Source organism: Mustela nivalis, assembly GCF_964662115.1.
Source record: "Mustela nivalis genome assembly, chromosome: 1".
In the NCBI taxonomy this organism is placed as follows: Eukaryota; Metazoa; Chordata; class Mammalia; order Carnivora; family Mustelidae; genus Mustela; species Mustela nivalis.
The window spans coordinates 185,200,286-185,228,192 of NC_139020.1; the positions used below are offsets into that span (position 1 = coordinate 185,200,286).

A 27,907-nucleotide genomic window follows, 5' to 3' on the forward strand; every position below is an offset into this window, starting at 1 on the left:
TCCCTCTTCCCATAGCCAGCCTGCTGCCTTGAAGATGTCAGCAGTCAATGTCTGTGCCCGGGGTCCTTTATTCTGGTCCTCCTGCAGCCTACCTTCTACCCGACAGCCCCTAGAACTTTCCAAAATGCTGATCTCATTGTGTCCCTCCTCTGCTTTAAATCTACTAATGCATTCCCTTAGCATTTCTGGGATAAAGACAGAATTCCCATTTGTGGCCACCTGACAGCCCCCCCCACACCGCCCCCGCAACCTGCCAACTCCCCTGGCCAAAGCCCCCCTCGCTCACTCTACTCAGGCAACTAGACCCGGCCATCCTGTCTCCCACCATCTGAGTGCTTTGCAAGGCAACTCTCTGCCTGGGATACTCTTCCCTGCCTCTCTGTCTGTGTGAAACCCGGGCCAGGCCTCCAGTCTTCAGCACCCCTCCCTCTAACTAGCTCAAGCCCCCTGGATAAACGTCCTTTCTCGTGGACTCCTCTGTCTCTCCATGTTGCACACAGAGTAGGTGGGGTGTGATTATTTTCATGCCTGCCTCTCTTAATGGAGTGTAACCTTCTCAAATGTGAGGCATATTTCTGTTTTTTTTCCTTACTCTCACACCCTAGTCTTTTTATAGCAGTGGGTGCAGAGAGGGTCCTAAAGTGGGAGAAGCACCAAACAAACAACCCGGGGCTTGGAAGCAAGGGCAGGGGGAGAGATCGGAAACACGGCGCATTTGTACCTTGTATAAAGGTATTGTTAAATTCATTGTTAAAGCGAACCGGGTTCTACTGCAATTCTGCACTACCCAGCCAGCACTGTAAGCAATAACTTTATTAAGATCAAATAGATATTACAATACAGATTTATCCAACAGGATCCAGAAACTGGTTACAGATATCATCTAAGAAATACGGCTGTTTTGTGCTACAATGCTTCCAATGTCACAGATCACACAGAGTTTATACATTGATAACAACTTTTATCTGGAAATACAGATCCATGGTTTGCCCTCATTGTTGGGTCTTGATGTTTCAGTTGAGTTAAAACAAAGAGGCGAAGATTGGCATTTTCTTGATAATGAATAAATTCTGAGAAATATTTCATGAGAACCCTCTTTGGGATCAGAGTTGCTCACAGAAGTCATTTCTAATTTATGGGTAACACTCAAACCAGAATTAGTAATTAGTAAGTTAAGCCATGACTGGAGAATTTTTAATAATTGGATCAAGGAATATATTAACTTTATAAATAAATAGGATTTAAAAGTTTAGCTGTAGTGTAGGTTCTACAGAATGTCTTTTATAAATTAATATGTTGACACAATAGCTTCTCGACTATGGTGTCTGATACCTGCATCTCTATTATTCTAAGAAAACACACTCCATAAACAGAAACAGTTGTTGGGCCCATTATTCATGGTCCTTAGGATAAGAGCCACAAAACACCATAGAAAGTTACAAGAATGTAAATATTTAGCTAAACAACTGAATAAATATTGGGCAGTTGCCATATATAACACTGCATATCGACTAATAGGGAGAAAAAAGTCCTAAACCTCAGTTACAATGCATTCAGAATTGGGCAAAGCCAAAGAGACAAATTTGCAAGTATACAAAGTAATGAATATATTTCTTTAAACCTCCATTTAACAAATTCATGGTGCAAACTGGAAAATTTTCATAAATACAGTTCAAATGTTCATTTTGTGAGAAAATGCTTATTCATGCACTACATCATATGAGCACTGATTGATTCATCAAGTTAAAAAAAAAAACAACAACAGAGTAATTGTCTGAAACAAATACTTAGAGACTCACAGTCCTACAGGGTCTGCAACCAAACACAGTAACACATGCACGTGTGATACACCAAGCTGTCTTATAGAAATCATTAAAACGTCTTTTGCATCAAAACGCATTGGGAAACTCAGTGCTATATAATTTACTTTATGCATAATACATACTAGAGACTTTTAAGCTACAAAATGCTTCTACTATCTCAACACACCTACAAAACGACCATAAAAGTATCTGTGTATATAACAAGGTACTTTCCAATTAGGCATCTATGATGAATAATGTATCTCTTCACATCGTCTCCTCTCTAAGTACCATTTATCATGACCCAGGCCTTTCTGCCTTAATGAGGACTCCAGCTCTCTGATTTACGTTCAACACCCTCTGCATTAATAATTGATTGAAACTCTTATAAAATTCTTCTGCCACTGGGATGGAAGGTGGTGAGGCTAGCGCCAGAAGAATGCAAATATGACCTCTTAAATCTGATTGGTAAAAGAAGCCGGGCCACTGGACTGTTGGCCAAACTCATCTGAGGACGGCCCCAGGCTTGCCTGCCGCCCATACCCACCACTTGAACCATAGCTGTCTTGGTTGTACCCGCCATGGTTATAGCTGCCCGAGTGCTTCTCCATTGGGTCGGAGAGATATCTCTGTCCCGAAGAATGCCAGCCGGTCTCCTTGAAAACAAACCAGATGTTTCCAGCCCAGAGGATAAAGTTCAAGAACCCAAAGACCTAAAGGAGAATCAGAGCAGGTGAGTTGAAAGATGGAAATGCAAGAAAAATCTCAATTTCAGAACACTCCTTCACGACACGTAAGGCTACCTTTCATTCAAGATTGAGATCGCTTCTAATTTTTCATTTCGATCTGCTATTTCATGTAGAATATCTGACCTTTATTGAATGCTTACCTCATGTTCGGCACTGTAAAGGGTTTAGTGTATATCGATTCATTTATTCTGAGAAGAAGGTGCTACGATTATATCCATATTAAAGATGTGAAGACTGAGGTTCAGGACAAGAATCTTGTTCAAGGTCACATGACTTGCTAAGTAGTAGAGAAGAGTCAAGTCCTGTTCTGTCTGACTCCATCGTTTGAGCTCTTACTTAAGCATTACTATCTCTCCAAGTGAGGTATTCGTCACTGTGTAAGAGGTCTTCGGAGGGTATAGAGTAGAGAATTTTCATTTTAATGATAGTGCGTTAATTTACAAGGTCACCTCCCTGTTATGGCTAGAGATCCTACTCTTCCCGCTCTTGTAGTGCTACAAAACATGAGTCAACTCAAAGACAGAGAAGTATGGAGGAAGCACTCTTACAGGTGGTATGCAGGTGAGCACACATATGATGGTGCACATGAAGGTTGTGACTTTGAATAGTTGAACTTTCTGTGCCTTTCACATTCAGAAATGAATGTTGAAACTGGACGATAAGTGAAATGCAGGTTTCCGAGAAGTAGGAGATATTTTCCCAAGACCTGGATGTAAAGCTTTCCCATAGAAATTCTTCTGACTCTCCAAAAGGGCATTGTTGGTAAGTTCGAGGATCAGGTGTTGCCTCCCCAGACCCTGTGTTTGTTGGAAGCAGAACTGTTTTCCTGGTGCAGGAGGCCCCAAACCGAACAGTTGTTCCCCCGCCTTTTCTCCGGGGGCAGTGGAACTGACCTGGGAACTAACCATGGGTGGTCTATTTTAACAGCCCCCTACTGGAGACAGACAACAGGATGATATAAAGCTGTGAGGACATTAAGGTATATTTCGTAGCCACTCAGTGTGACAATCACCAATCAAAATGGACTTGGGCCACCACCATAGCTCTGGAATTTGGGAGCTGGAAGTCCCCTGCTGGGCCAGAATTTATCCCTTGGTTGCTGGATGGTAGAATGGTGCCCGGTGGGAGGCTAGTGTAGTCAAGATGAGGTGCCTTGGGGCCTTGGAGTAGGGGATTTTCACCAAAGTATTTGCATATTTTAGCTGCGGGTTGATCAGGACATGCTACCTGAATGTCAACTTGGGAGTCATCCCGTGGGTTTTGAAATCAGAATTGCCTAAACTCTACACTTTCTTGCTCTGTGATCTTGGACAAGGTAATTAGCCTCTGGAACTCAGCGTCCCCACTCCCCCACCCCCAAACTTAGAACAAAGACAATTATTCCTGACTTGGGTGACAGTTGTAAGGATTAAAGAGAACATGTGTAAAGCAGCCGGATGGTGCTGGACACACTAGAAAATGCTTACTGACTGCTAAGCTATGCACTGAATACTTTCCCCAGTATTTCCATGACTTGTATTCAGCTGGCTCTTTGGCTGCACCATAAGCTGACGTGGGACTTTGACAATAGGGGATGTGGGCAGCCCAAGCAATACTTAGGCCCTCATGGGATTTAAAAGACTGGTTTATCCCTTCCTCCTTCCTCCTTCTCTTCCATTCCACCCTCTTCTTCCTCTAATGTTAACTGACATTTGTTTACCATTATTTTATGCCGGGTTCCTGGCTCCTTGCTGAGGGAGACACAAAGCATAAATAAGGTACTCACAGCCTAACAGCTATGTGATCAAAACAACGTAGGTAATCACCAATGAAACGGCTACCTGCATGCGGGAACTTTCATCCGGGTGTATAGTAACTAGGATATTTTCTAGCTAGGGGAGATCTTGATTAAGCTGGATCTTTGCAAATATATGTCAATATGATTAGAAAAAATTATCAAGGAATCTTTTGGCCACAATCGGCATACTGTGGAGAGAGCCAAGATGCCCTTGAACAGACGAATGGATAAAGAAGATGTGGTCCATATATACAAATGGGAGTATTACATCTCCATCAAAAAGGATGAATACCCAACTTTTATATCAACATGGACGAGACTGGAGGAGATTATGCTGAGTGAAATAAGTCAAGCAGAGAGAGTCAATTATCATACGGTTTCACTTACTTGTGGAGCATAAGGAATAACATGGAGGACATAGGGAGAAGGAAAAGCAAAGTGAATTGGGGGAAATTGGAGGGGGAGACAAAGCATGAGAGACTGTGGACTCTGAGAAACAAACTGAGGGTTTTGGAGGGGAGGGAGGTGGGGGATGGGTGAGCCTTGTAGTAGGTATTAAGGAGGGCACATATTGCATGGAGCACTGGGTGTGGTGCATAAGCAATGAATCTTGGAACACTGAAAAAATTAAAAAAAAATTAAAAAAGGGAATCTTTCCAGATATGAAGAGATGGCTTTGCCGAGAGCTGTCACTTCATATTTCTTATTCCTTGATTTCTCCCTTTTGCTTGCTGCTACTTGGTTTCCAAGAAAGTTATGCTCAAGAAGAATCTAGAAATCAGGGACATGCAACTTAAAAGCGAGAACATAAGCAAGGTGTCCCCATGCATCAGGAGAGGCGATGTCTTATTCCATTGTCATCACATTGATATTGCAGACTCATGGCTGGCACATGGCAGAGGCTCATGGGCCTTCTAATCCTTTCTTGCCATTTTATTGCAACTGAAATTGGAGTAAGGATTTTGATTCAAGCTTAGATGTGGGGACAATGGAAGGAGAGACCTCAAGAAATCATGCATAAAGAATGAGGAGATGAGATCTAGATTAGCCGAGAAGATACATCAAGTTTGCATATAATAAAGCCGGAGAAGCGGAAGTAGAAATTATGGATGGAAATTATGCTCAGGGAATCTTTGAAAGAAAAGTTGAGAGAGAGAGAAACAAACATTCCTTTCCCCTACCCCGTTCTTTGGGTTCTAACATGATCTGACACTTAGGAAAATGAAGGTATTGGAGAGGCAGGCTTTGTTGACACTTACTGGACATCTGCCCTAGGCTGGGCACTGTGCTAAGTATTTATCATCTATCATCTCATCAAACAACAGTTTTGTGAGGTATGGTTGATAATAGCCCCATTTTATAGATAATGAAACGAAAGTGTAGGGACCGGAATTAATTCGTCCAAGGGCAGTCCATTATTGAATGGTGGAGATTCAAACCCTAGCAGACTAACTCCAGTGCTATCTATGCCTTTAGCCGTTTCGAGTGGCAACAGCATTTGCGGACTTGGCTCTGGCCTGGCAATACTGTCATGACTTGGGAAGTCTTATGTAGATCCCCTCACCACAGCTCCCTGCGTCTGAAATATCTGCATAGCTCCCTTCCTAATTGTGTTAGTGGGAAATCATAGATGCCAAAATGCTTTGGAGAAAGTAAATTTGTTACCCTGGTAGAGATATCACTGCTGTTGCTGAACCACTTACTCGTAGAGGTCAGCCCTTGTGGTGCATCTGGCTCTTCCTCCAAAGCCTACATGCCCCTAGTTGGCAAGCTGGTTGGGTTCTGGGAGCCATATTTTCTCTGCACCATTTCCCCAATCCCCAGTCAAGGTGGATATCTGGCCGGAAATGAGCTCATGAGATTCTCTCTGCCGGAAATGTGGGATTAAACCTGAGTGATTTTAGTTCAATCCAAGATGTTCCTTTGAAAAGGAACATAGGGGCACCTGGGTGGCTCAGTCAGTTGAGTGTCCAACTCTTCGTCATGATCTCAGGTCATGATCTCATGGTTGTGAGATCAAGCCCTGCATAGCTGGGCTTTACAGTCTAGCTGTAAAGCTAGATCTCTTCTTGAGATTCCCTCTCTCCCTCTCCTTCTGCCCCTCCCCTGTTCGCTCTCTTTCTGTCTCAAATAAATAAATAAATCTTAAAAAGAAAAAAAAGATAAAAGTAAGTATAAACTCAGAACTCGTGGGGTGACTATCTTCTTTTGTGTGGACAGGAAGAAGAAAAAAAAATGCATCTGTAAAGAGACAGTGATCTAACTGACATCCAGAAAGAAAGAGCTAAAGGGTGAAGGATGGGAACTGTCCAGTTTCCTGCCGATCCTCCAGTTTCTGGCCCCGGGATTCTGCCCTTAGAAGACACGTTTCGAGTGTCTTTCTAATTACTTTTACTTCCTGTGAAAAGCTAGCTCAATAGGTTTTGAAGCCAAATGAGTTTGTAATGAAAAAAAAAAATCACAGCATTTGGCAGATAAATATTCTTTTCCTCTGCTTTTGGTAATAGAAATTTTATTTCCCTCGCAAAGCCCAGTTGCAGTCAAGTGGTGTGAGCTGGGTGCCGGAACTTGGAATCGGGAGCAGAGTATGCAAGATCAGACACCACATCTGCTAGTGTCTGACGCCCGGAACCTTGACCTTGCTCTAGATACTGCTTTTTGTAGAGCCTGTTTCATCAGTTTCATCAGTCTTCTGAGCTACTTCATATCCTTCCGAAGATTTCTTTTTTTCCTGATGAGGTTCATCAGAGTCCGTTTCTATTAGTTGCAACCCAGAATTCCAGCACCTATGGGCACTGGTACAGAGTGGGATGCAGAGAACAGACATTAGGGACAGGCAGATGGTTTTTTGTTAGCTAATGTGGATTGAATTTCCTGCCACTAGGACCCTTAACTGATGTAGATCCATAATGACAATAGCAGCAGACCCGTCCTCTCTCAGAGAACATGCAATGTGGTTTCCATCCTTTCTTCTTTTGATTTTTTAAAAAATTTAGGTTTTAAAAGATTTTATTTATTTCTTGGAGAGACAGAGAGCACAAGTGGGAAGGGAGGTGGAAGGGGAAGCAGGCTCCCTGGTGAGCAGGGAGTCCGATGTGGGACTTGATCCCAGGACCCCAGGATCATGACCTGAGCCAAAGGCAGATGCTTAACTGACTGAGCTACCCAGGTGCCCCTCACTTTTTGATTAAAAAAACATTTAATTACATATTTTATTTGAAAATGTTATATATATGTACATGTAGAATTTGGTGGGTATATTTTTTTCTCTTTTTATTTGAGTGTAATTGGCACACAACACGGATGGACCTAGAGGGTATTATGCTAAGTGAAATCAGTCAAGCAGAGAAAGGCAAATATCTCTTTTTGATTTTAGGAGACTCCTCACATTGTTTCCCATTCAAAATTCCCATTGCTTAGTCTAAAACGTGTTAGAGACATCAGAGGTGGAATTAAATAGACCATGAGGGATGTCATAATGTATTAGAAGATTGATTAGTCATTGAACAAACACATTGGATGATTTTTCTCTTTGTTCTTTTAGATTTTGAGATCCAGATTACAATAACCTTCATTCAGCGCTGCCTAGAAAGACCTTGCAGAAGCTGGGGAATATCCTTCCATGCATTCAGCAGTGGTGTGACCGGCAGTGAGCAAAAATCATGGTGAGACCCTCGAACACACTTTCTTTCTTTTTTTTTTTTTATCAGGGAAATACAAATCAAAACCACAATGAGATATCACCTCACACCAGTCAGAATGGCTAAAATCAACAAGTCAGGAAATGACAGATGCTGGCGAGGATGCGGAGAAAGGGGAACCCTCCTACATGTTGGTGGGAATGCAAGCTGGTGCAGCCACTCTGGAAAACAGCATGGAGGTTCCTCAAAATGTTGAAAATAGAACTGCCCTATGACCCAGCAATTGCACTATTGGGTATTTACCCTCAAGATACAAATGTAGTGATCCAAAGGGGCACGTGCACCCAAATGTTTACAGCAGCAATGTCCACAATAGCCAAACTATGGAAAGAACCTAGATGTCCATCAACAGATGAATGGATCAAGAAGATGTGATATATATACACAATGGAATACTATGCAGCCATCAAAAGAAATGAAATCTTGCCATTTGCGGCAACATGGATGGAGCTAGAGCGTATCATGCTTAGCGAAATAAGTCAAGCAGAGAAAGACAACTATCATATGATCTCCCTGATATGAGGAAGTGGTGATGCAACATGGAGGCTTAAGTGGGTAGGAGAAGAATAAATGAAACAAGATGGGATTGGGAGGGAGACAAACCATAAGTGACTCTTAATCTCACAAAACAAACTGAGGGTTGCTGGGGGGGAGGGGATTTGGGAGAAGGGGGTGGGATTATGGACATTGGGGAGGGTATGTGCTTCGAACACACTTTCATTCCACGTTTCCTCTCTCACCAAGGCAGGATCCACCATCAAATCATCAGGAAATGATTAGCAACCCTTTTTCCCCATCTTAATTGCCTTCTCAGATTAAATTTCAGAAAGCTGTAAAACATAAGCTAACCTTGAAGCCAAGATCATTATTTTTAGGGATTGCTAAAGAATGTTTTTCCTTCTGCAAACACTGTCGGGTCTTCCATTCTTCCGTAACGACGGCTTTTTGCGGCCATTATAGCTTCTGTCTTTCTTAGATGCAGTTTCTTTCTTTACAAGAACACAAGCATCCAATTTAGCTGCCCTGTTATCTGCCAGATTTTTCTATCTTTTTGTGAGAGCTATACATTTGATAATATTTGACTTTGTTCAACTAATTTAGTTCAGCTTTTCCAAAGTTACCAGGCAATTAAAGCGGGAACATGGAGGAGATAAAAAAAAAATTACTGTGAAAAAACTACCGTAACTGTTTAAGTATTTTTTATACTATGCAGTTTTTCTCGCATCCTACCAGGTCTGTGTGTTTTTTTTCTCCAGACAATCAACCAGATGTATTCTAGCTATGTTCAGTTTGAACAATGTTTTCTTCCCAGGAGACCTCTCTGCCATCAAATATTCCTTTTAACTTCTGGCAGGTTTCAGCCTTAAAGTTCAGATTTTATATCTGCTTCTGGCTTAGAATTTTGACTTGACTCTCATCCAAGCAGCAGCTGCCAATACCTGCTGGGTTCTTATTAAGACTCCATAATTGGCAGCATTAAAGCCAGTGGGTTCTGACAATAGAAAACTTGGTGACCAGAGGATCACCTTGCACAGGGAGCAAAATATCGCCCTTTACATTGGCCTATGTTTTTTCTATTCCCTTGAATGGCAAACAAAGTTTTGGGAGGTAAAGCAGAGATGGAAACATACCACGGAGGTGTTTAGGCTGGACATGACAGGGCTGTGGACAGCCATACATTTGTTGGACTGCTGTTTGCAAGCGGACATCAGTAACAAGACTTCCTTGGGATCCGTCGCGACCTTGACATCAGACAGTCCTTTCGCCCAAGCTGATGAACCCACCAACCACAAGAACGAAAAGACTACGGTGACGATGAAGTCCTACAGAAACAAAGAGAGAAAACAGTAAAAGTGTGAATTTTAGAAAAGAAATGGTTACTTTATTAAAAAACAAAAAAAGAAATGGTTACTTTATGCAACAATGTGGCTTGCCTTTCAGAAAATTCCCAGATCCCAGAGCACCGAACCAAGGAGAAGTTGAAAAATAAATAAAAGAAAGTTCTGTGACATTATATGTATATGTGTATAAAATAAATAATGGGAATATTTATTGAATGCTTAAGGAATGATGCTAGGAACTTAGAGCTCTCCTCTAATGGTTCCTGCAACACCCCTGTGAGGAAATTCCTATCATTGTCCCAGTCGCAGGTAACAAACCTGGGACAAGGGATGATCGAACGGCTTGTCTAGATGCCCACAGATAATCAGTAATGGTGTCAGCAGTCACACCTGGCCAGCCAATCCCTAAGCCCATGACCTTAGCCACTATGTGATGATGACTACAAATAGAGAGATTTGCTGATTGTTGAAGACTCCTAGATATTCATTCTTTTTTTTTTTTTAAATCATTTAACAAACTTATATGTCACCTAGTGTATGCTTGGGACTGTGTTAAGTGGGAAGTATTATCAGCCATACTGTTTTGAGTGCTTTTTTATGGGCAAGGATAATTTTATATAAAAATTATGTTTGTAAGGAAAATTTTATATTAAAATTATGTAATTAATTTTAATATAAAATTTTCCTTACAAACATCATGTTAGACAGTATTTTTAATACCAGTTTTAAAGATGAGGAAATCAAAGGGATAAGGTAACATAGAGAAAGGGACAGAGCCAGAATTCAAATCCAGATCTGTCTGACTTAGAAAAGCATCTGCGATGATTACAGAGGAAAGAAGTTTCTTTTTTCACATGAAACAACAACTCTACAATGTAAGAGGATGAATATTTTAAAGAAACATTCTGAGCTTCTATCCTCCATCATGACTCAGAGAGGGTGGGGGATGGGAGTCACTGTCCAAGTCAGAAGCAGACCATGTTCTAACATAGACAGTTTTACTGTATTTATTTATAGATTATTTACATATTTACTGTATTTATGCTTGACTAAAATAAAAATGTTGTGTCCTTCTTACCCAGTATATGAAAAACACTGACCTGGAAAGGAAAAGAGTATATTTGCTATACCAACAGAAAGATTTCTTTTTCTATTCTAAATGAAAAGCCTGTCAAGTAGAAAACTTGCTCTGTGTCTCTTTCCTACACAATGGCGTGGCACATCTGACTTGTTCTGGTTAGTTTCCCCTAATGACATGACTGAATTACTTTTCATCAAGATTCTAGGATTGACACCGCAGGAATTCTTACACTGTAAGGATGCTGTTTTGGACGGTTATGTTAGGTCTGACTTCTGTGGAGAATGTTCTAGACTGTCCACTTCTCAGAGTGGCTGAATCCCCTGAGAAATGGCTACCTTTTCATCCACGGGCTGCTGCAAATTATGTGACTTGACGGTTGAACGTTTCATGGTGGCTCTAGAAAGTTCACAGTTTTCCCTTAACTGACCCATAGGGTTTTTATCATATGGGTATTTTAGCCTTATTCCCAGCCTGGTTTTATATGCTCACCCTTCTTTTCCCCTCTCCTTTTTAATTAATTTCAGTTTGTGTTCCATATATCCATGTAAGCTATCTTAAGTTGTTTCTGGAATATGGTGGTAGAAACAGACAAATACAATATCTACAGCAATCAATAAGAACATTTGGAATCAAGAGACTCAAGTGTTTTGAGTCTGAATTACAAGCTGGAGGAATGGTTAACAAATAAATAAGCCAGGTCGACTCTGTCGAACACAAATTCAGTTTCATGTTCATTCTGGTAGCTTATTTATTCATGCATGCATTCAATCAGTCCTTCCTGAGGAGTGTGCCAGGTACTGAGCACAGTCTTAGGAGAGAATTAAGAAAAGGCAAAATACGAACCCTTCTCTTGCTGTTACATATTTGATAGACACCCGATCGTTCCCAGTTATGAGAGAGTAGCTGTCATGATCTATGCTCATTGTAATTAATAATAGACTTGAGAGAATGGTGGTAGGGAGGGGAAACAAGAACAGAGACATGTGACGACGTCTCCAGTGGAAATTGGAGAAAATAATATTAAAACTTTTAGACTTGTTGATAATAGTAAGAATAGCTAACATCTATGGGGCATTTCTTTTTTTTTTTTTTAAAGATTTTATTTATTTATTTGACAGAGAGAGATGACAAGCAGGCAGAGAGGCAGGCAGAGAGAGAGGAAGGGAAGCAGGCTCCCCGCTGAGCAGAGAGCCCGATGCGGGGCTCTATCCCAGGAATCTGGGATCATGACCCAAGCCGAAGGCAGAAGCTTAACACACTGAGCCACCCAGGTACCCCTATGGAGCACTTCTTATGTGTGAAGTATTATCCCAAGTTTACATGAATTAACTCCTGACAACAACACTGTGAAACAGATGCTAATCCAGTCCCTATTTAACAGTTGGGGAAACTGAGGCATTCAGTAAACTGAGGGATTCAGTAAAATTGCTCAGAGTAAGGAGTTAGTAAGTACTGGAGCCAGGAATGGAAGCCTTGGCCAGCTGCTTTTGGCACCTGGGAGCTTGACTGGTTTCTACTTCCCCTCATGTTCACTTGAAGGAATAATTGATCTTCTTACTTAAAACAAGTACACTAAAAAGTTCAAAAGCTGGACCAGAAGTCCTGCTTAATTTAGATATGACAAATAGTAACAAGTCATTTTCCACAAACTTCATGATTAAAGTCAAGGATCCTTGAGAGTGAAAAAATGGGTTGTACTTGGGAGTGTACCCAAAATTTTACCCCTAGTACCACTTTACAAAGAGACATCAATATATCACATTACAGTATCTTCTGTACTAGCTAATGGCTCAGAGTTTGCCGTCAGATAGACCTGGGGCTGAATCCTGACCCTGCTAATCATTAATGGTGTTCTTGGGCACTTTGCTAGGATGACTTGAAGCTGCAGATTAGTTCACTGTAAAATGGGACAATAACAGTATCTTCTCATAAGATGGTTGTGAGCGGTGAAAATATACTTTTTTTCGTTTGCCTGCTTCTCCCAGGAAGAGGTCAGCTCCATGAGGGCAAGAACAGTCTACTTTGCTCATTGCTGAATCTTGGTCCAAGAATTGCCATCAACACTTACTGAAAGAATGAAGGAAGGAAGAAATATACAAAATAGTCCTGCTTTGACAAGACATTTACATTTATGTATGTAACACTGTGTAAGAGTTTAACAAGTGGTGCTCGTAGGATTAGAGATGACTTTTATTTTGCTTTATGTAAGCTTATGCATTTAAAAAAATATTTATGTATGTATTTTAGAGAGAGTGGGAGAGAGCATGAATGGGAGGGACAGAGGGAGAGAGAGAGACTCTCAAGCAGACACCGCACTGAGCCCGATGTGGGGTTCCAATCTCATGATCCTGAGATCAGGACCCCAACCGGAACAGGAATCAGATGCTTAACTGTGTGCGCCGTCCAGGGGCCCCTAAGCTTGTGTATATTTAAACATACCCTACTTTAAATTAGACCAAATAAAAATAATGTGGCAATGTAATCAAGACATTGACTGACCGAATGAATTTCAGATGGCTCTGTTTGTCCTGACAACAGCATCGGGATTTATATAATCAGACCAAATCATAAATGTCATTAGAATTGAGAGTTTCGCAGCAAAGTGTTTCAGAAAGTAGTCTCAAGTGCCAGGTGTTCCACAACTAAGCAAAGTGTGAAGATGAGATTTTGTAAAAAGTTCTAGATAAAGAAGTATTAGCCTGAACTTTTTAAACCTTTGGCTTCTGCATGGAGTCTGAGTTAGAACCTGCTTGCCGGGAGCGCCGTATGGGAGCAAATCCTTGACCCCTATGCTCCTCTCTTCCAATCTCCTGCTGAGGCTCCCATTAGCCAAACGCTGCTGGAACCCAGTGGGCAGGGGGCCCACTGCCGTGATCCATGCACTCAGGTCCTGGCACAGAGCATGAAGGGGAGGGGCAGGGCGTCCAACAGAAGCTGTTCCGAACTAGAAATTGTCTCCAGAGCCTCAACCACAGCTGCCGTGACCTGCGTTCACCGAGCACTTCTTATGCGCCAGGCACTCTGCTTCAGCACTTACAGACATCATTAACCTTATGACACACGTGCTTGACGTTAGCCCTGCTTTTCTTACGAGAAAACTGAAGCAGAGGCAGGCGAATACTTTCCTTATAATTAATGCCTGGCTTGATTACTGCAGTGTATCATGAGCCAGGGGGGAGGGATGCGCTTTGGTGTGTTTTTGTGGATAATTAGCTTAGCTGGCGTTCTCTAAATTTTAGTCATTTTGGTACCACCTAAACAATTTTGATTTTATGCACATATTCTCCTGTTACTGCTTCACCTTTCCCTTAAAGCAAATTACCCTTTTGACATAAGTGAGGTCATCTGAGAAGGAAATAATATGTGTTCTATAATGTCAAACCAACCTGCTATGGGTAGAAGGCAATTGCAAACATAAGTACTCCACAGTGCAAACCAAATGCCTTAAATTCTACCAGGGGATGTGTGCACAAGGCTGTAGAGCCTGGCATCTTTGTTAAAAGGGAGATGAGCAAGTGTTAGAGGGATATTAAGGAGATACTAGCACGACCTAACCAGAAGACCTGAAGTTAAACAGAAGGTGGGATAACTTCCTCAGTCATGTTACTTAACGCCATGTTCAGGGTCCACCTGCACCATCTGCTGAATCAGGAGAGGTAAATGCCTCCCACTTGAGAGATTTTCTTCTGATGATGTAGACGAGGACCCAGTGTTTGCGAATGCTGCTGCCCGGTGTCTGTCTAACAGGAAGACTGTGCAGGGAAGAAACTCAGATGGTATATCTGTAACTTTTGCAGCTAGGTTACCATGTGCATCCATTAACCCTCTGAAGGTACCTTCTGCAGGCTTTGCTTGTGGTCTTTATTCCCATAGAGAAGGGAGGCTGCATTCGAGTGCCTTCATGCTTCAAAAAAAACTCTCACACTTGGGATCTCTGTGGTCCCCGTAAAACCTATTAGCCCCATATCACAGATTAAAAAAAATAATAATAAGGGACGCCTGGGTGGCTCAGTGGGTTAAGCCACTGCCTTTGGCTCAGGTCATGATCCCAGGGTCCTAGGATAGAGTCCCACATTGGGCTCCTTGCTCGATGGGGAGCCTGCTTCTTTCTCTGCCTCTGTCTGCCACTCTGCCTGCTTGTGCGCGTGTGCTCTCTCTCTCTCTCTGACAAATAAATAAATAAAATCTTTAAAAACAAACCAAAACAAAAAAGGAGCCAAGAAAGATAAGTGGATTTGCTTCTGGTTCATTAAGTGGCTTATAAAATATACTCTGAGCTAGTGGTCTCACTCTGTACCTAAAGAACACCGACACTAGCGAGAGACTGCTGCCTCGCTGCCTGGCTGTGTTGCTGCAGTATGTTTGAAGGATGTGTTCAGGGATCCAAAAAAACCGCCTCCTCAGGCAGAGGGAGCAGCCTGGCTTCATGCTGGCTGGGTGCTCTGTTTCCAGTTCGTTTGCTGGATATGTTTTGTTGCCCCTGCTTCTCCTAATTTGCTGTTAGCAAGCTCATTTTCATAGTAGAATGTAATTTAATATATTAGAGATGTTTGTCCTGGACCACTCTGGGGCATAAAAGGGAATCATCTTTGGTGATGGCAAACTTACTCTTTTAGAAGCAGGTAAAACTACCTCCCCGGATAGCGGCACACTGGGTATTGGTAAAATGGTCAATTTTCCTATTTCTATTAGCAAATATTCTCAGTATTTCAACTTCCATGATATTATTATCTCTTTTGCCTCCTTGATGGCTTTGCTGTTTATTGTGTGGCTGGCACTATGGTGAGAGCCTCTACCAGAAACGGGGCAGCCCGATGAGTTACTGTCACCCTCAGTGTAACTGGATTTGCTTTGGTAAGTCAGCTTTCAGGAATCCTGGAATGAAGCTATGAAGCAGGAAACACAGCATCAAATAGCAAGCTAGAAGCTCAGCTCAGGACAGAGTTTGGGACCTGTGTTGGAAGAGAGAATCTTGCCTGCTCACAGGTTTACTTCATTTGAAGGATGAATACTAGTGACCACTGACTTCTGGAGAATGTCCTTAGTTGTTAACACGGAGTAGCAGAAGATCATTTGATGTTCACAATAACTGCAAGTGGCTGAAGATAATTATACCCATTTTACAGATTCAGGGAAGTTAAGTGATGTGTCCCAGTCCCCACAAGTAACTGAGATTTGAATGCCGGGCATCAGCCTCTTTGTTTAGTGAGTGGCTTTTCCCTTATGCCCACACGTTCTCAGGTTCGAGTTACCCATTATTGTGGGAACACAGACATAGCAATAAATAACTTTGGGCTCCCTAACGCTGAGAAAAGCATTTTTCTTCACAATTCTCTTTCAATCTGAGGAGTAAAGAAGAAAGTCTCAGCTGGGTGCCAATCTGTCACGAACATCTATTTCACAAATATTTAACACCTGTTTATCAAAGAAAATTGGCCCCAGGCTCAGAGCCTTCATACAAGCAATGGTATCTGGTGGGAATCCAGTACTCTCTACTTCCCACTGATACGTTTCTATCTCCTAATTATGACAAATAATGCTGGGTTTCTGTATCCATTAGTGGTACAGGGTTTTCTTCAAAATTACATTATATTTAGGTTTAAGAAAATAATTTAAAGAACAATAGCAAATAATTTATAGCTGAGGGGACAGTAATAATTTGTAATATCAATACTTTATAGTTTCAGGATGGCTGAAGTTGGGAAAAGCTTATAAGGCCCCATCCTGGGGAGGGAACACTGAGACTAGGTCAGTCCTGTCCAACAGAGGGTGAGCCAGAGATGTGAATCATGTATGTAATTTCAAGTTTCTTAATAGTCCCATTTAAAAAAAAAGGCAAAAAGAAATTGGTGCAATTAATTACATGAAGACAATATATGTATTTATATAATGAAACTGAACATATAAGATTTTTGGTAAGACATTTTCCCTTTTTTGTATGAAGTCTTTGAAGTCTGGTGTGTATTCTGTTTTATTTATTTTTAAAGATTTTATTTATTTATTTGGAGGACAGAGATCACAAGTAGGGAGAGAGGCAGGCAGAGAGAGAGAGGGAAGCAGGTTCCCTGCTGAGCAGAAAGCCTGATGTGGGGCTCATTCCCGGGACCCCGAGATCATGACCTGAGCTGAAGGCAGAGGCTTTAACCCACTGGTGTGGCGCCCCTGGTGTGTATTTTATACCTAAAGCACATTCTCATTTGTATCAGCCACAGTTCAACTATCTAATAGCCACATTGCTATTGCTACCGTATTACACGGCACAGCTTCAACCAAAGTTAACAAATGGAAGTACATTTCCATTCGCAGTGAGAGTGATGCTCCTTCTCCTGTTTTGGGTCACTGATGTCACCTTTTCTCTTGGCACTCAAGTTCGAGATGACCCTAGTAGCCATCCGTCAGCTGAGCCTTCACAAGGCCAGCATGCCCCTCATGTCCCTCCTGGTCTGTAGGACCTCATATATGGGTTGATAACAGTAGCCCAATGCAAGGCCCCAGTGGTCTGGTAGAGGTCTGAAGGCAGACCAGTGTGACCAAAGAGTCTTGGGCCTTCCCTACTGGCAGCCGACAGGAGGAGATGGCTTACGAGGATAGTGGGGACTGCATTTCAGCCTAGATGTAGGGGAAAATCTTACTTGACCTCTCTATGCTCAGGAGATGTGCAGAACAGTGGCTGGTGAAATGGGAAGAAATACACAGTTCCATTTTCCAGATGGAATAAAATTACTTAACTCCAGCTTGAAAGATCGGAGCCAAAGAGTTTGGCTCCAGAATCTGGGTTTTCATCTATTATTAAAGGACTCTATTGCTTTTAGAGGCCCATGACTTTATTGGATCATAATAAAAATTGAGTGGCCATATTAATACTTATGGCTGGCATTTATGGAGGAGTTACTATGTATCAGACATGGTGGGTCCCATACATTATTCCTTTAATTCTCCAAATAGCGCTCTGAGACGGCTATTATTGACCCCACTTTACAGATGAGAAAATCAAGGTTCAGAAAGGTGAAGTGAGCTGCTGAGTTCTCAGAGTCATTAAGTTGCTGAGCTTTGTTTGCAAACAAGGTTCACTGAGCTCAAAAGTCTGTGCGCCTTGCTGAAGTGTGAACCTCATTATATTCCAAAGGATTTTTAAAGAGGGCCCAACATGTATCAGGCACAAAGTTAAAATGCTTTCATATTTCACCTCAGGTCAGCCTTACCATAGCCCTATGGAGATGTTATTGTTTTGTTTTGATTTCTTTCTTTCACAGATGAAGGGAGTGCTTAGAGAAGTAAGTAAGGAACTGGATACCAAATTTGGATCGATTGGACTCCAAATCCCAATCATTTCTCCATTTGTCCATTGTTTTATCAGTTCCTTTCCCTAATCACTTGCCCAATATTTATGGTCTTGCCACTATAGGCTAGGTATTGTTCAAAAGATGGAGTAGGAACAGGAGGGTACCAGTCCTCAAGTGGTATGCATCTTTCCTTTCTCTGCACAATCTGGATTTAAAAAAAAAAAAAAAGATTTATTTATTTATTTGATGGAGAGAGAGATAGTGAAAGCAGGAACACAAGCAGGGGGAGTAGGAGAGGGAGGTGCAGGCTTCCCGCTGAGGAGGGAGCCCAAAGTGGGGCTTGATCCCAGGACACTGGAATCATGACCTGAGCCAAAGGCAGATGTTTAATGACTAAGCCACCAAGGCATCCCTGGATCGTTTTATGTTATTACTGTAAAATGCACTACTGTCACACCATCAACTAATCGAAATTTTGCAAAAGGAGAGAGGTAGTGGAGGCTGATCTTCAGTTGAAAGGGCTGAGTATTAATCAGTCATATTGTTTCATGTGCAAAGAATCTGGCTTCTGCTTGAGAGTCAGTGTGAGACTTCATTTCTTTTCCTCTTAAGTTAAATTTGATTGTGATTGACACATGGCATTTTTCTGTTTTAGCTTATTCTTCAAAGAACTTTATCAGTTGATCCGTGGTTGCTCAGCTATGAAACTGGGGCCTCCTGTTTCTGGTTTTTCATTTCTCTTAAGAAAAGAAGACTTTTTAAAAGATCCTCTGCATCTCTCCTTTTAGCTTAGTCACAGACAATTGATTTCATAATCTTTGTGCAAGAGGGAGGTGTTCTTGGCTGTTTGACAACCTCAGAATGAACACAGTCTTCACTAGCTCACTGCAATGTTGTTGTAAATCAATATTAAAGACACCCCTTAAAAATGATTTGATTTCTGATTGACCCTGTCTAACCTTTTCACTGCAAATAGCACCTTTCAAAACAAGTTCATAGTAATATCAGAAGATTAGTAACTGTTCAAGATAAATTAGTAGTAGTAGTAGCAGTATTGCTTGCAATAGTTGCTACTGATTTGGCGCTCACTTTGAGCCACGCACTGTGCTAAGGCCTTCGTGTGCATTATTTCATTTAATCTTCACTAGGAATTTGTGAGGTAGATCTCACTATCTATAGGTTTTTAGAATACAAAGCATCACATAATAGTTAATTCTATTGTCTTTGGAATCCATCAGCCTTGGGTTCAAATTAAACTGTTACTAACTAGCGCAGGGACTCAAAGAAGCCTCAGTTTTCCAGTCTGTGAAAAGGGGCAATAATGACATACATTTTCACAGGGTATTTGCCATGGATGCATGAGTTAATTCAGTAGAATACTCAGCTCAGTGCCTGACACATAGTAAGCCCTCAATGAATTCTCTCTCACACACACACACACAGAAAGAGAGAGAGAGAGAGAGGGGAAAATTTTGTATACAATTGGATCTATAACAGCATCAAAAAGTATTCAGTGGGTTTTGAATGTCAGATAAATCAGATGTGATTTATTCAATAAATCTCCAGTAAGAACCGACTAGGTGCCAGGTCTCTGGAATACACTAATTAACAAAAACAGACACGACCCTAGTATTCACTCTGTTGGAAGAGAGATCTTACTCAAATAATCAAAGAATAAGTAATTGCAGATGATGATAATGGCTTTGCAGGAAAAGGACCTGGTGTTTTGAAAACAAACAAAACAGTGGTGACACTAGCCAGTCTTGGGGGACAGGGAAAGCTGCACAGATCTGGTTGCATCTAGAATCCTTTTAGTTTTGTCCCTTGAGTGGTTATCAGCACAGGTGGTATAATAAATACATCACAAAATGACTATCTAGACGGTCTATGAATTGATGTCTAGAGGGGACTTGGGGTGTCTCTCCACTACCTGCTTATACCATGCCCAAGAAGAATACACATTGACACTGGTTAGAACCAGGAAGATTCACTGGGCCATTCTGCTAGCAAAGAAAGGTTTAAAAGGAGGGAAATAGTGCTCAGTTAGTGAGTACTCTGGTGGCTCAGATGGCTGCCGAGGCTGTCCGTTCTCTGCTGGTGGCCCTTGCTCACCGGCAATCCTCTCCCTCTTGGAAAGCCAATCACCAAAGAGGTGAAGAGGTCTGCAGGGGATGTCTTTAGCTATCTAAATGATGGCAGAAGAGGATTCCTGCCTTTCTGGACCCGCACGCTCTTTGAAGTTCATAAGCTTAGGCAACCAGCTAGGGCTGTTAACTGTTTCCAGGTGAGTTTCTAGCTTATACTGAAAATAGTATTCTTTCCAAATGGTTGGTTATTGGTTTTGACACATCTACCAGTAAGGAGAGGTACAAGTAAGATGCTCAAGTCCTAGACCAGAGGGGAGTCAACTGTTGAAACTGATTTGCACATCTAAAAACAACTCATGGAAAAGAAAAATCACATTTGTATTATGAGTCAAGGATGAATCCGGAAATCTGAAGACACCTACTGATCATCTTACCAATATTTCTTTTTATTTTTATGTATTTTTTAGCACTTTCAGTATATTTTGGGTGCTGCCATTGAATCAGCTAGATAAAAATGCTAAGATTTAGTCAATTAACCACCAGCTTTGTCGACTTGACATAAAGCATCTGGACATTGTAAACATATCTGGAAAATGCCAGATGTCAGGCAGTGTATAGATGAAACATCTGGAGGAAGTGTGGCATACAGGAGACATGGGGGGAGGCTGCAAGTCAAAGACAGCCAGAACTGAACTTCATCTCTCCCATGCCTGGGGCTAGAATGTTCTCTCCCTGCGTGATCAAAACTACTCCACCACAAGCCTGGCTGGCTCTGTTGGAAGAGCATGCGACTTTTGATCTTGGAGTTGTGAGTTTGAGCCCCACATAGGGTGTAGAGATTACTTTGAATAAATAAGTAAACTTTAAAAAAACCCTACTTCATCAGTTTTTTATATATAAAACTTGGGAGTTTCATATATATATATATATACACACACATATATATGTGTGTGTGTGTCTGTGTGTGGGTGTGTATATGTATATATATATACCCATATGTATATATATATATATACCCGTGTGTGTGTGTGTGTGTATATATATGTATATATATAGGTAGTTGTGTGTTATCTGTTTTTTTAAAAAGTGTGGTGTGTGGGTGTGTATATGTGTGTATGTGTATATATATACACACATATACACACCCACACACACTCAAAAAGAAAAAAAAAGACATAACACACAACTACCTTTTTCTCTCCATACAGTGGCAAGGAGTAGAGGCATGGATGGTAAAAACATCAGATATTCCAAAGCAATTTCTTCTTTTGTCTAAATATTTTTAGGTTCCCCTCCAACCTACATTTAAAAACGGGTGTATTCTATAGGACATCATGTCAAGTGAGCTACACGGAGAAATTTCGACTCAGAAAATGCTGGCAGACCTTTCAGGTGCCACCTTCTGAGCCAAGTCAGCCCCTCTCTGGTCTCTGCTCTGTGTTCTCTTGCCATCATCCTCCCTGCAAGCGGAAAGAAAGCACATCTTCCTCCTTCGGCATTACATAATATTAGAGTGGGAAGGAACTGTCGAGATAAATCCAGGCTGTCAAATATTCCTTTGAAAACATAATCCTATTATTAACTTACTATTCTGCACTCCTGCTATCTCCCAGATAAGACACAGAAGAGTTGCTATGCATGGCTGGAAATAACGCAGTACAGACTTGCTCTGGGGTTTAAAAATTCTCTGGGATTCAGTGTTCACATCTGTAACATGTAAGCCTACCTGACAGGCTTGTGGTGAGGTTTCAAGTTAAATTAAAATGTGAATCACAGAGACTGGAATATTTTACTTGTTGCATTAATGGTTGGGATGATGATGGTGGTGAAGATGAAATGATGTTCAAGTGATTCTTTTATGAAGACATGGGCTGTTGTCCTGGTCGATGACACTGGACCATGGGTTCAGCTGTGATGACTTCTTTTTTTCAATCCGTATACTAATGTCCTTTTCAAAATATTCACTCTGCTGCAATTCAAGGCATAGGGCAAAAATACTGCTAACGCAATCTAAAGTTTGACTCAGTGTTTCTTCGCGGGTCGAGCCTCAAACCTGTCTGGCTCCACCGAGGAGGTCGGGCAAGAACCAGGGGGTGCGTGTGTCAGTATTTCATCTGGTTGCGGCACATGACCGGAAACGAGCTGGAATCATCGTGCGAAGACTGGAAAGGCCACCTGAAGGACTTCTGCCTGGAGAATGAGCCACTGCTAAGGTCAGCGAATGTCCCGATCATCGTTCCATTCCCAGAGAGTCCACAGCATGTGCTATTTAAATTCTTGTCCCATGGTTTCATTCACCAGATTGTCAGCTCCTTGGGGAAGGGACAGTCTTTTTTTTTGTTTGTTTGTTTTAAAAGATTTTATTTATTTATTTGACAGAGAGAGATCACAAGCAGACAGAGAGGCAGGCAGAGAGAGAGAGAAGGAAGCAGGCTCCCGGCTGAGCAGAGAGCCCGATGCGGGGCTCGATCCCAGGACCCTGGGATCATGACCTGAGCCGAAGGCAGCGGCTTAACCCACTGAGCCACCCAGGCACCCCGGGAAGGGACAGTCTTAATCACCTAGGTCCCTGGTGCCTAGCCAAATGTCTACGTCTATACAACTTCTCAGATATACCCAGCGCATGGCAGAAGAAAGGACAGAGTTCACATCTGACATCATCTCTTGGGAACTCACCTGGATTTCAAAAATCTGTGTGCTTCCTAAATGATCTCAAAGATATAAGAAATTCATGACACTGGCCACCTATAAAAAATAAAATTAAATGGCCGGAAGACAGGAATGGAAGAAGGGTTTTTGGTGTGTGTGTGTGTGTGTGTTTAACTTATGTATTATCCCTTACCCCCCTCAGTATGCCCTTTTAAACAACTGGATTTGGAAACGTTAGCATAATTTTAGACTAGGCATATCTTACTGGATTTGACCTTTGGCAATTGTGAGTAACTTTCTGTTTAGGGGAATGATTATGATTATATTTCACACTTCCCTCCTACCGACTTTTTTTTTTTTTTTTTTTTTTTGCAAGTGAGCAAGCATTAGTACAGCTAGGTTCATGAAAAGAGCTGCTATTTTTTCAAGCATTCCTTATGCCTTTCTAGAATTGAAGGCCCATTATTCTGTCATATATCAACCCATCTGTCAGCCTGCAACAGATGGTTAAAATGAAGAACTTCTAAAATACCAAGAAGGAAATTATCCTGCACTTCCCCATCCACAGCTTAAATTTACTCTGACTTTGGAAAATTCCTTTGCCTCTTCACCACTCATCATACCCAGTGAAAGTGAGGGAAAATATTACATTTGAATTACAAAGCAGAAGCCATTCCTCAAAAAGATGGCTGTTGGATACATAGGCCTTGGCTTTACTCTGTCAGGTGGAGAGAAGATAGAACTGGGTTCGAGTCTCCGTTAAGCTGCTTCTTAGCTGCATTTTTTTAAGGGTGGGGAGGGGCAGGGGGAGAGAAAGAGAGAATCTTAAGCAGGCTCCCTGCACAGGACAGAGGCCCTTGCGAGTCTCGATCTTATGAACCTGAGATCATGACCTGCGCCCAAATCAAGAGATGAATGCCTAACTGACTGAGCCACCCAGGCGCCCCTTACCTGTGTAGCTTTTGGTAGTTTACCTGACCTCAAGTACTTACAGGCCTTACTTATAGGCTTTTATTTCCTCAAGTGAAAAGTAGAGAATGAACAGCCTGTTTGAGAGAGCTGTTGCAGGAATGAAAACACAAGAGGATCATCTGTGGGACAATATCTTGCATCACAAAGCACCTGATAAAGGATAGATATTACCATTTTCACCACTGGACTCTCCCCTTCTGTTCTTATCCCATTTCCCACAGATGTATTCTAGGTTCAAGATGCTGTGTCTCTGGCAGGCAAGATTCGAGCAGGTGCCTAAGGACAGAAAGGAGGCAGCTACGAAAAAGTGTCAAAGTGTGGATGAGTCTGGGTATGAGTGTCTGTCTGTCTGCGATGTGTGTTGTGTACACAGGGTAAGTCACTGAAACGCTGCGTGGCTGGTGTGTGCTTGAGGACAATGGGCGGGGAGACCACGGAAGTGAAATGTTTGCATTCTAGGGGAATACATGTTTTTGGAAGCCTGAAGGTACCAGGGACTTCTGCCCAAATCCTCCCAGAGAGAATCATCACAGGTTTTCTTGGTTTTCATTTTCAGTCTGGATGAAATAAATATTTGTGATTTTTACTCTGTCGAGGCATAAATATTAATTGAATCATAACTTATGTTTCATGCTTTATTTAACTGATTCCACGTATTTTTGTCAGTTCTATCCTATTTCCAACATGGAACTATTATAATTTAACATTCACAGTTTGTTTTTTTTTTTACAGTGGGAGTGTTTGGGAGTAGAGTCTCCCTCTCCCCAGTGTTATTCTTGTAGGAACACTGATGTGTGTGATAAGAAATAATGACAGGCCCCAAAGCTCTGAGGGGTAAGCTGTGTTCTAGGACAGCGCTTCTCGACTTCCTGTCTCATGAAACTCCTGGGATCTTGTGCAGATTCTAACTCAGGAGGTCTCGAGTGGGTCTGAGAGTTTGCATTTTCTCTTTCTTTCTTTCTTCCTCCCTCCCTCCTCCCCTTCCTTTCTTTCTCTGTCTCTCTTCCTTCCTTTCTTCATTTTAAAGATTCATTTACTTATTTTAGGGGGCAGTGGCAGAGGGAGAGGGAAAGAGAGAATCTTAAGCAGACCCCATGCCGAGTGCGGAGCCTGACACGGGGCTCGATCCTGCGACCCTGAGATCATGACCAGTGCTGAAACCAAGAGACAGATGCTTAACTGACTGAGCCACCCAGTTGCCCTGAGAGTCTGCATTTCTAAGTCTGCATTCCAAGTGATGCCAGGGCTGCAGGCCCACAAACAAACTGTGAGATGCAAGGTCCTCTGAGGAACCTTCCTCCATAAAAACCTCCCAGTGTGCTCTGGCGTCCGCAGCCCTTCACGGCCCCACTCTCAACAGGCTTTCTCACATCATTTTGCACACACGGCCCTTTGGCCTCAGTTTCATGGAGGTAAGTCTCATTTTCCCAATTCAATTTTAAGGTAACTTTCCTCTTAACTTTCTCTCTTCTAGTGTTTATTGAGTCATTTCTTTATACCAGGTACTGTGCTAAGTGTTAATTTCATTTAATTCTCAGTGATAAGGTCAGCACTATTATTACCACCAATTAACAAGTGAGAATACTGAGGCGCAAAGAGGTTAAATAGATTGTCCAAGGTCTCCCATAGCAAGTGGTAAAACCAGGACACAAATGCCGTTTGACTCCAGAGCCTGAGCCCCCAATTAATGCTTCGTTAAGATTGTGCCTCACTGGAATGGTGAAACATAAAAAATAAAATTTATTTATATAAAATATATAATATATTTTTATAATTACTGCAACACCTCGTCCAGTGTTATTTCTAATAAAGAAAAGCAGAGTAAAAATCTCTTTTCCAAATAAAGAAGAAACACCAATATGCTGTTTTTTTTCATTTCTTTCTTTCTTATTTTCCTTTCTTTAACTGGATGCTTAATGAAACCTGTGGAGCTGAGTTTCAGGGAATCAGGACTAACATTATCAGACAAAAGTCCAATAATATGCACTTTGTTAAACTGCCTATTATTAGAATCTGGTCTTGAGAACTTAGCCTATGTGGGCGCCATTTAACCTGTGGTGTATTAAAATCTGTCGTAATGAGATCTCATTATATGCTATACTGTATCCTGTTGATGAGAGGGGAAAAAATTGGCTATTATAAAAGTGAAGATTCTATGTAAGATATTCTTGGTCACAAAGAGGACCCTGATTCCACACAAATTTGCAGAAATGAGCTGAAGATGTAATAATCTTGTAACAGTTTGCAGAGCTGCTCCATTAAGTGCTGTTCATAATATGACTCCCCTTTTTTAAGAAGTCATTTCCACTATTACAAAAATGAAGCCAAATAGCATTTCTTAAGAGCACAAAGAATGCAGCACCCCATTTTGGAGATAAGTATGCAACAATCCGGTTCCATATTTTGGGAACCACCCCCATTCTGTTTACGCACGGTGGCAGACAGCATTGAGCCTACTGGAAAACACCTGGGAAATAAACCTTTTGCAAGTACTTTGTTTTGATGATTTTGAGAGAACGTGAAAGCCAAATTATGGGACCTGTGAAGGTGATTGTGTGGAGCTTAAGTTAAAAAGAAATCCACACTTGCAATCACAATTACCTTTTTAAAACGTGTTGGAAATATGAGAGTCGAATCACACACAGGTGGAGATGGGATTCCGTAATGAGAAAATCTCCAAGAATCGGAACAATCTTCGATAAAACTTTCAGTCTCCTGGGACGCCTGGGTAGCTCAGTTGGTTAAGCAGCTGCCTTCGGCTCAGGTCATGATCCCAGCGTCCTGGGATCGAGTCCCACATCGGGCTCCTTGCTTGGTGGGGAGCCTGCTTCTCCCTCTGCCTTTGCCTGCCATTCTGTCTGCCTGTGCTCACTCTCTCTCCCCCTCTCTCTCTAATAAATAAATAAAATCTTTAAAAAAAAAAAAAAACAAACAAAAAAAAAAACTTTCAGTCTCCCATAGTGAGCGGCGTCCTTACTTTTGAGTGCCCGTGGGGTTCTGGGCTTGTGTTTAGGAGACAAGTATGAAAAACGCGGATCTTTCAACACTGGAATATACTTCAAGTTCAGGGAGATGCTCTCACTATGAGAATCACAAGGGAGCTGAGACAGAACATTCTGTTCTGCTGATGCTTTTGGATGGGACGGCAGCAGATCGCCTGCAGTTTGGAAATGTATTTTTCTTTTTCACTCCATCTTTCTTAGATGTGCACGCATGTGTTGTTGGTTTTTGCCTTTGTTGTTGTTGTTAAATACATGTATTGAAAGATCGTATGTGGCAAGCACGTACACCTCACTCTGCTGTGCTGTTGGCTTGGAATGGCCATGAGGCTGTTTTGCTTGGTTTTGCTTTAGTGACAACTCCCCCACCCTCACCTGGCCCAAAAGGTTCAAAACAATGGTTCTCAACCTAATGCTCCTTTGAAGCAATTTATGAAGGGTCAGTTTGGAATAGAGACCAGCTGAGTCTTTTTTCTCTTTAGTATATAGCTTTCTGACCATACTCAGAAGAGTGGTAAAAACACACCCCTTGGAGATCACTTCTCTACCATTCCCCCATCTCCCCTTTTTTCATTCTTTAGAAGGGCAGCTCAGCACACGGGTTGAGAGCCACAGTTCTGACATCAGTTCTGGATTCTTCAACCCTTACTCATTGTGTGACATTAGCCAAGATCATCCTCACACCTCCTCGACCTTGGTTCCCTCATCTCTAAGATGGGGGGTCATCCCTATCTCACAAAATGTTGTGAGGATTAAAGGAGATGTAACATATGAAATACTCGTCGCATGCCTGGTGTATGGCAAATACTCAACAAACAGGAATTGTTGAAATGATTACTTCCAGATATACTAGACACAAGGAGACCTATTGGTCAAGAATGAATTCCCAAAGCAGATCGCTGATGGCAGAAATGGAGACTTTCTGGAAGTGAGACTGTGTGTGCTGGATGCCAACCCACTGGCTTT

General features: G+C 41.8%; 1 protein-coding gene across 2 annotated transcripts in view; it reads right to left on the minus strand.

The window, feature by feature from the left end:
- Window positions 1–795: 795 nt before the first annotated feature.
- The window catches only part of SYNPR (synaptoporin), a 314,225-nt gene continuing 287,113 nt past the window's right edge, over window positions 796–27,907 (minus strand). For both annotated transcript variants that reach the window (XM_082727135.1, XM_082727136.1), the window contains 2 exons: window positions 9,661–9,852; window positions 796–2,515 (listed from right to left, as the gene is read on the minus strand). In XM_082727135.1, the coding sequence (XP_082583261.1) occupies window positions 2,258–2,515; window positions 9,661–9,852 (450 nt within the window). In that variant the 3' untranslated portion in view covers window positions 796–2,257. The remainder of the gene's footprint in view (window positions 2,516–9,660; window positions 9,853–27,907) is intronic.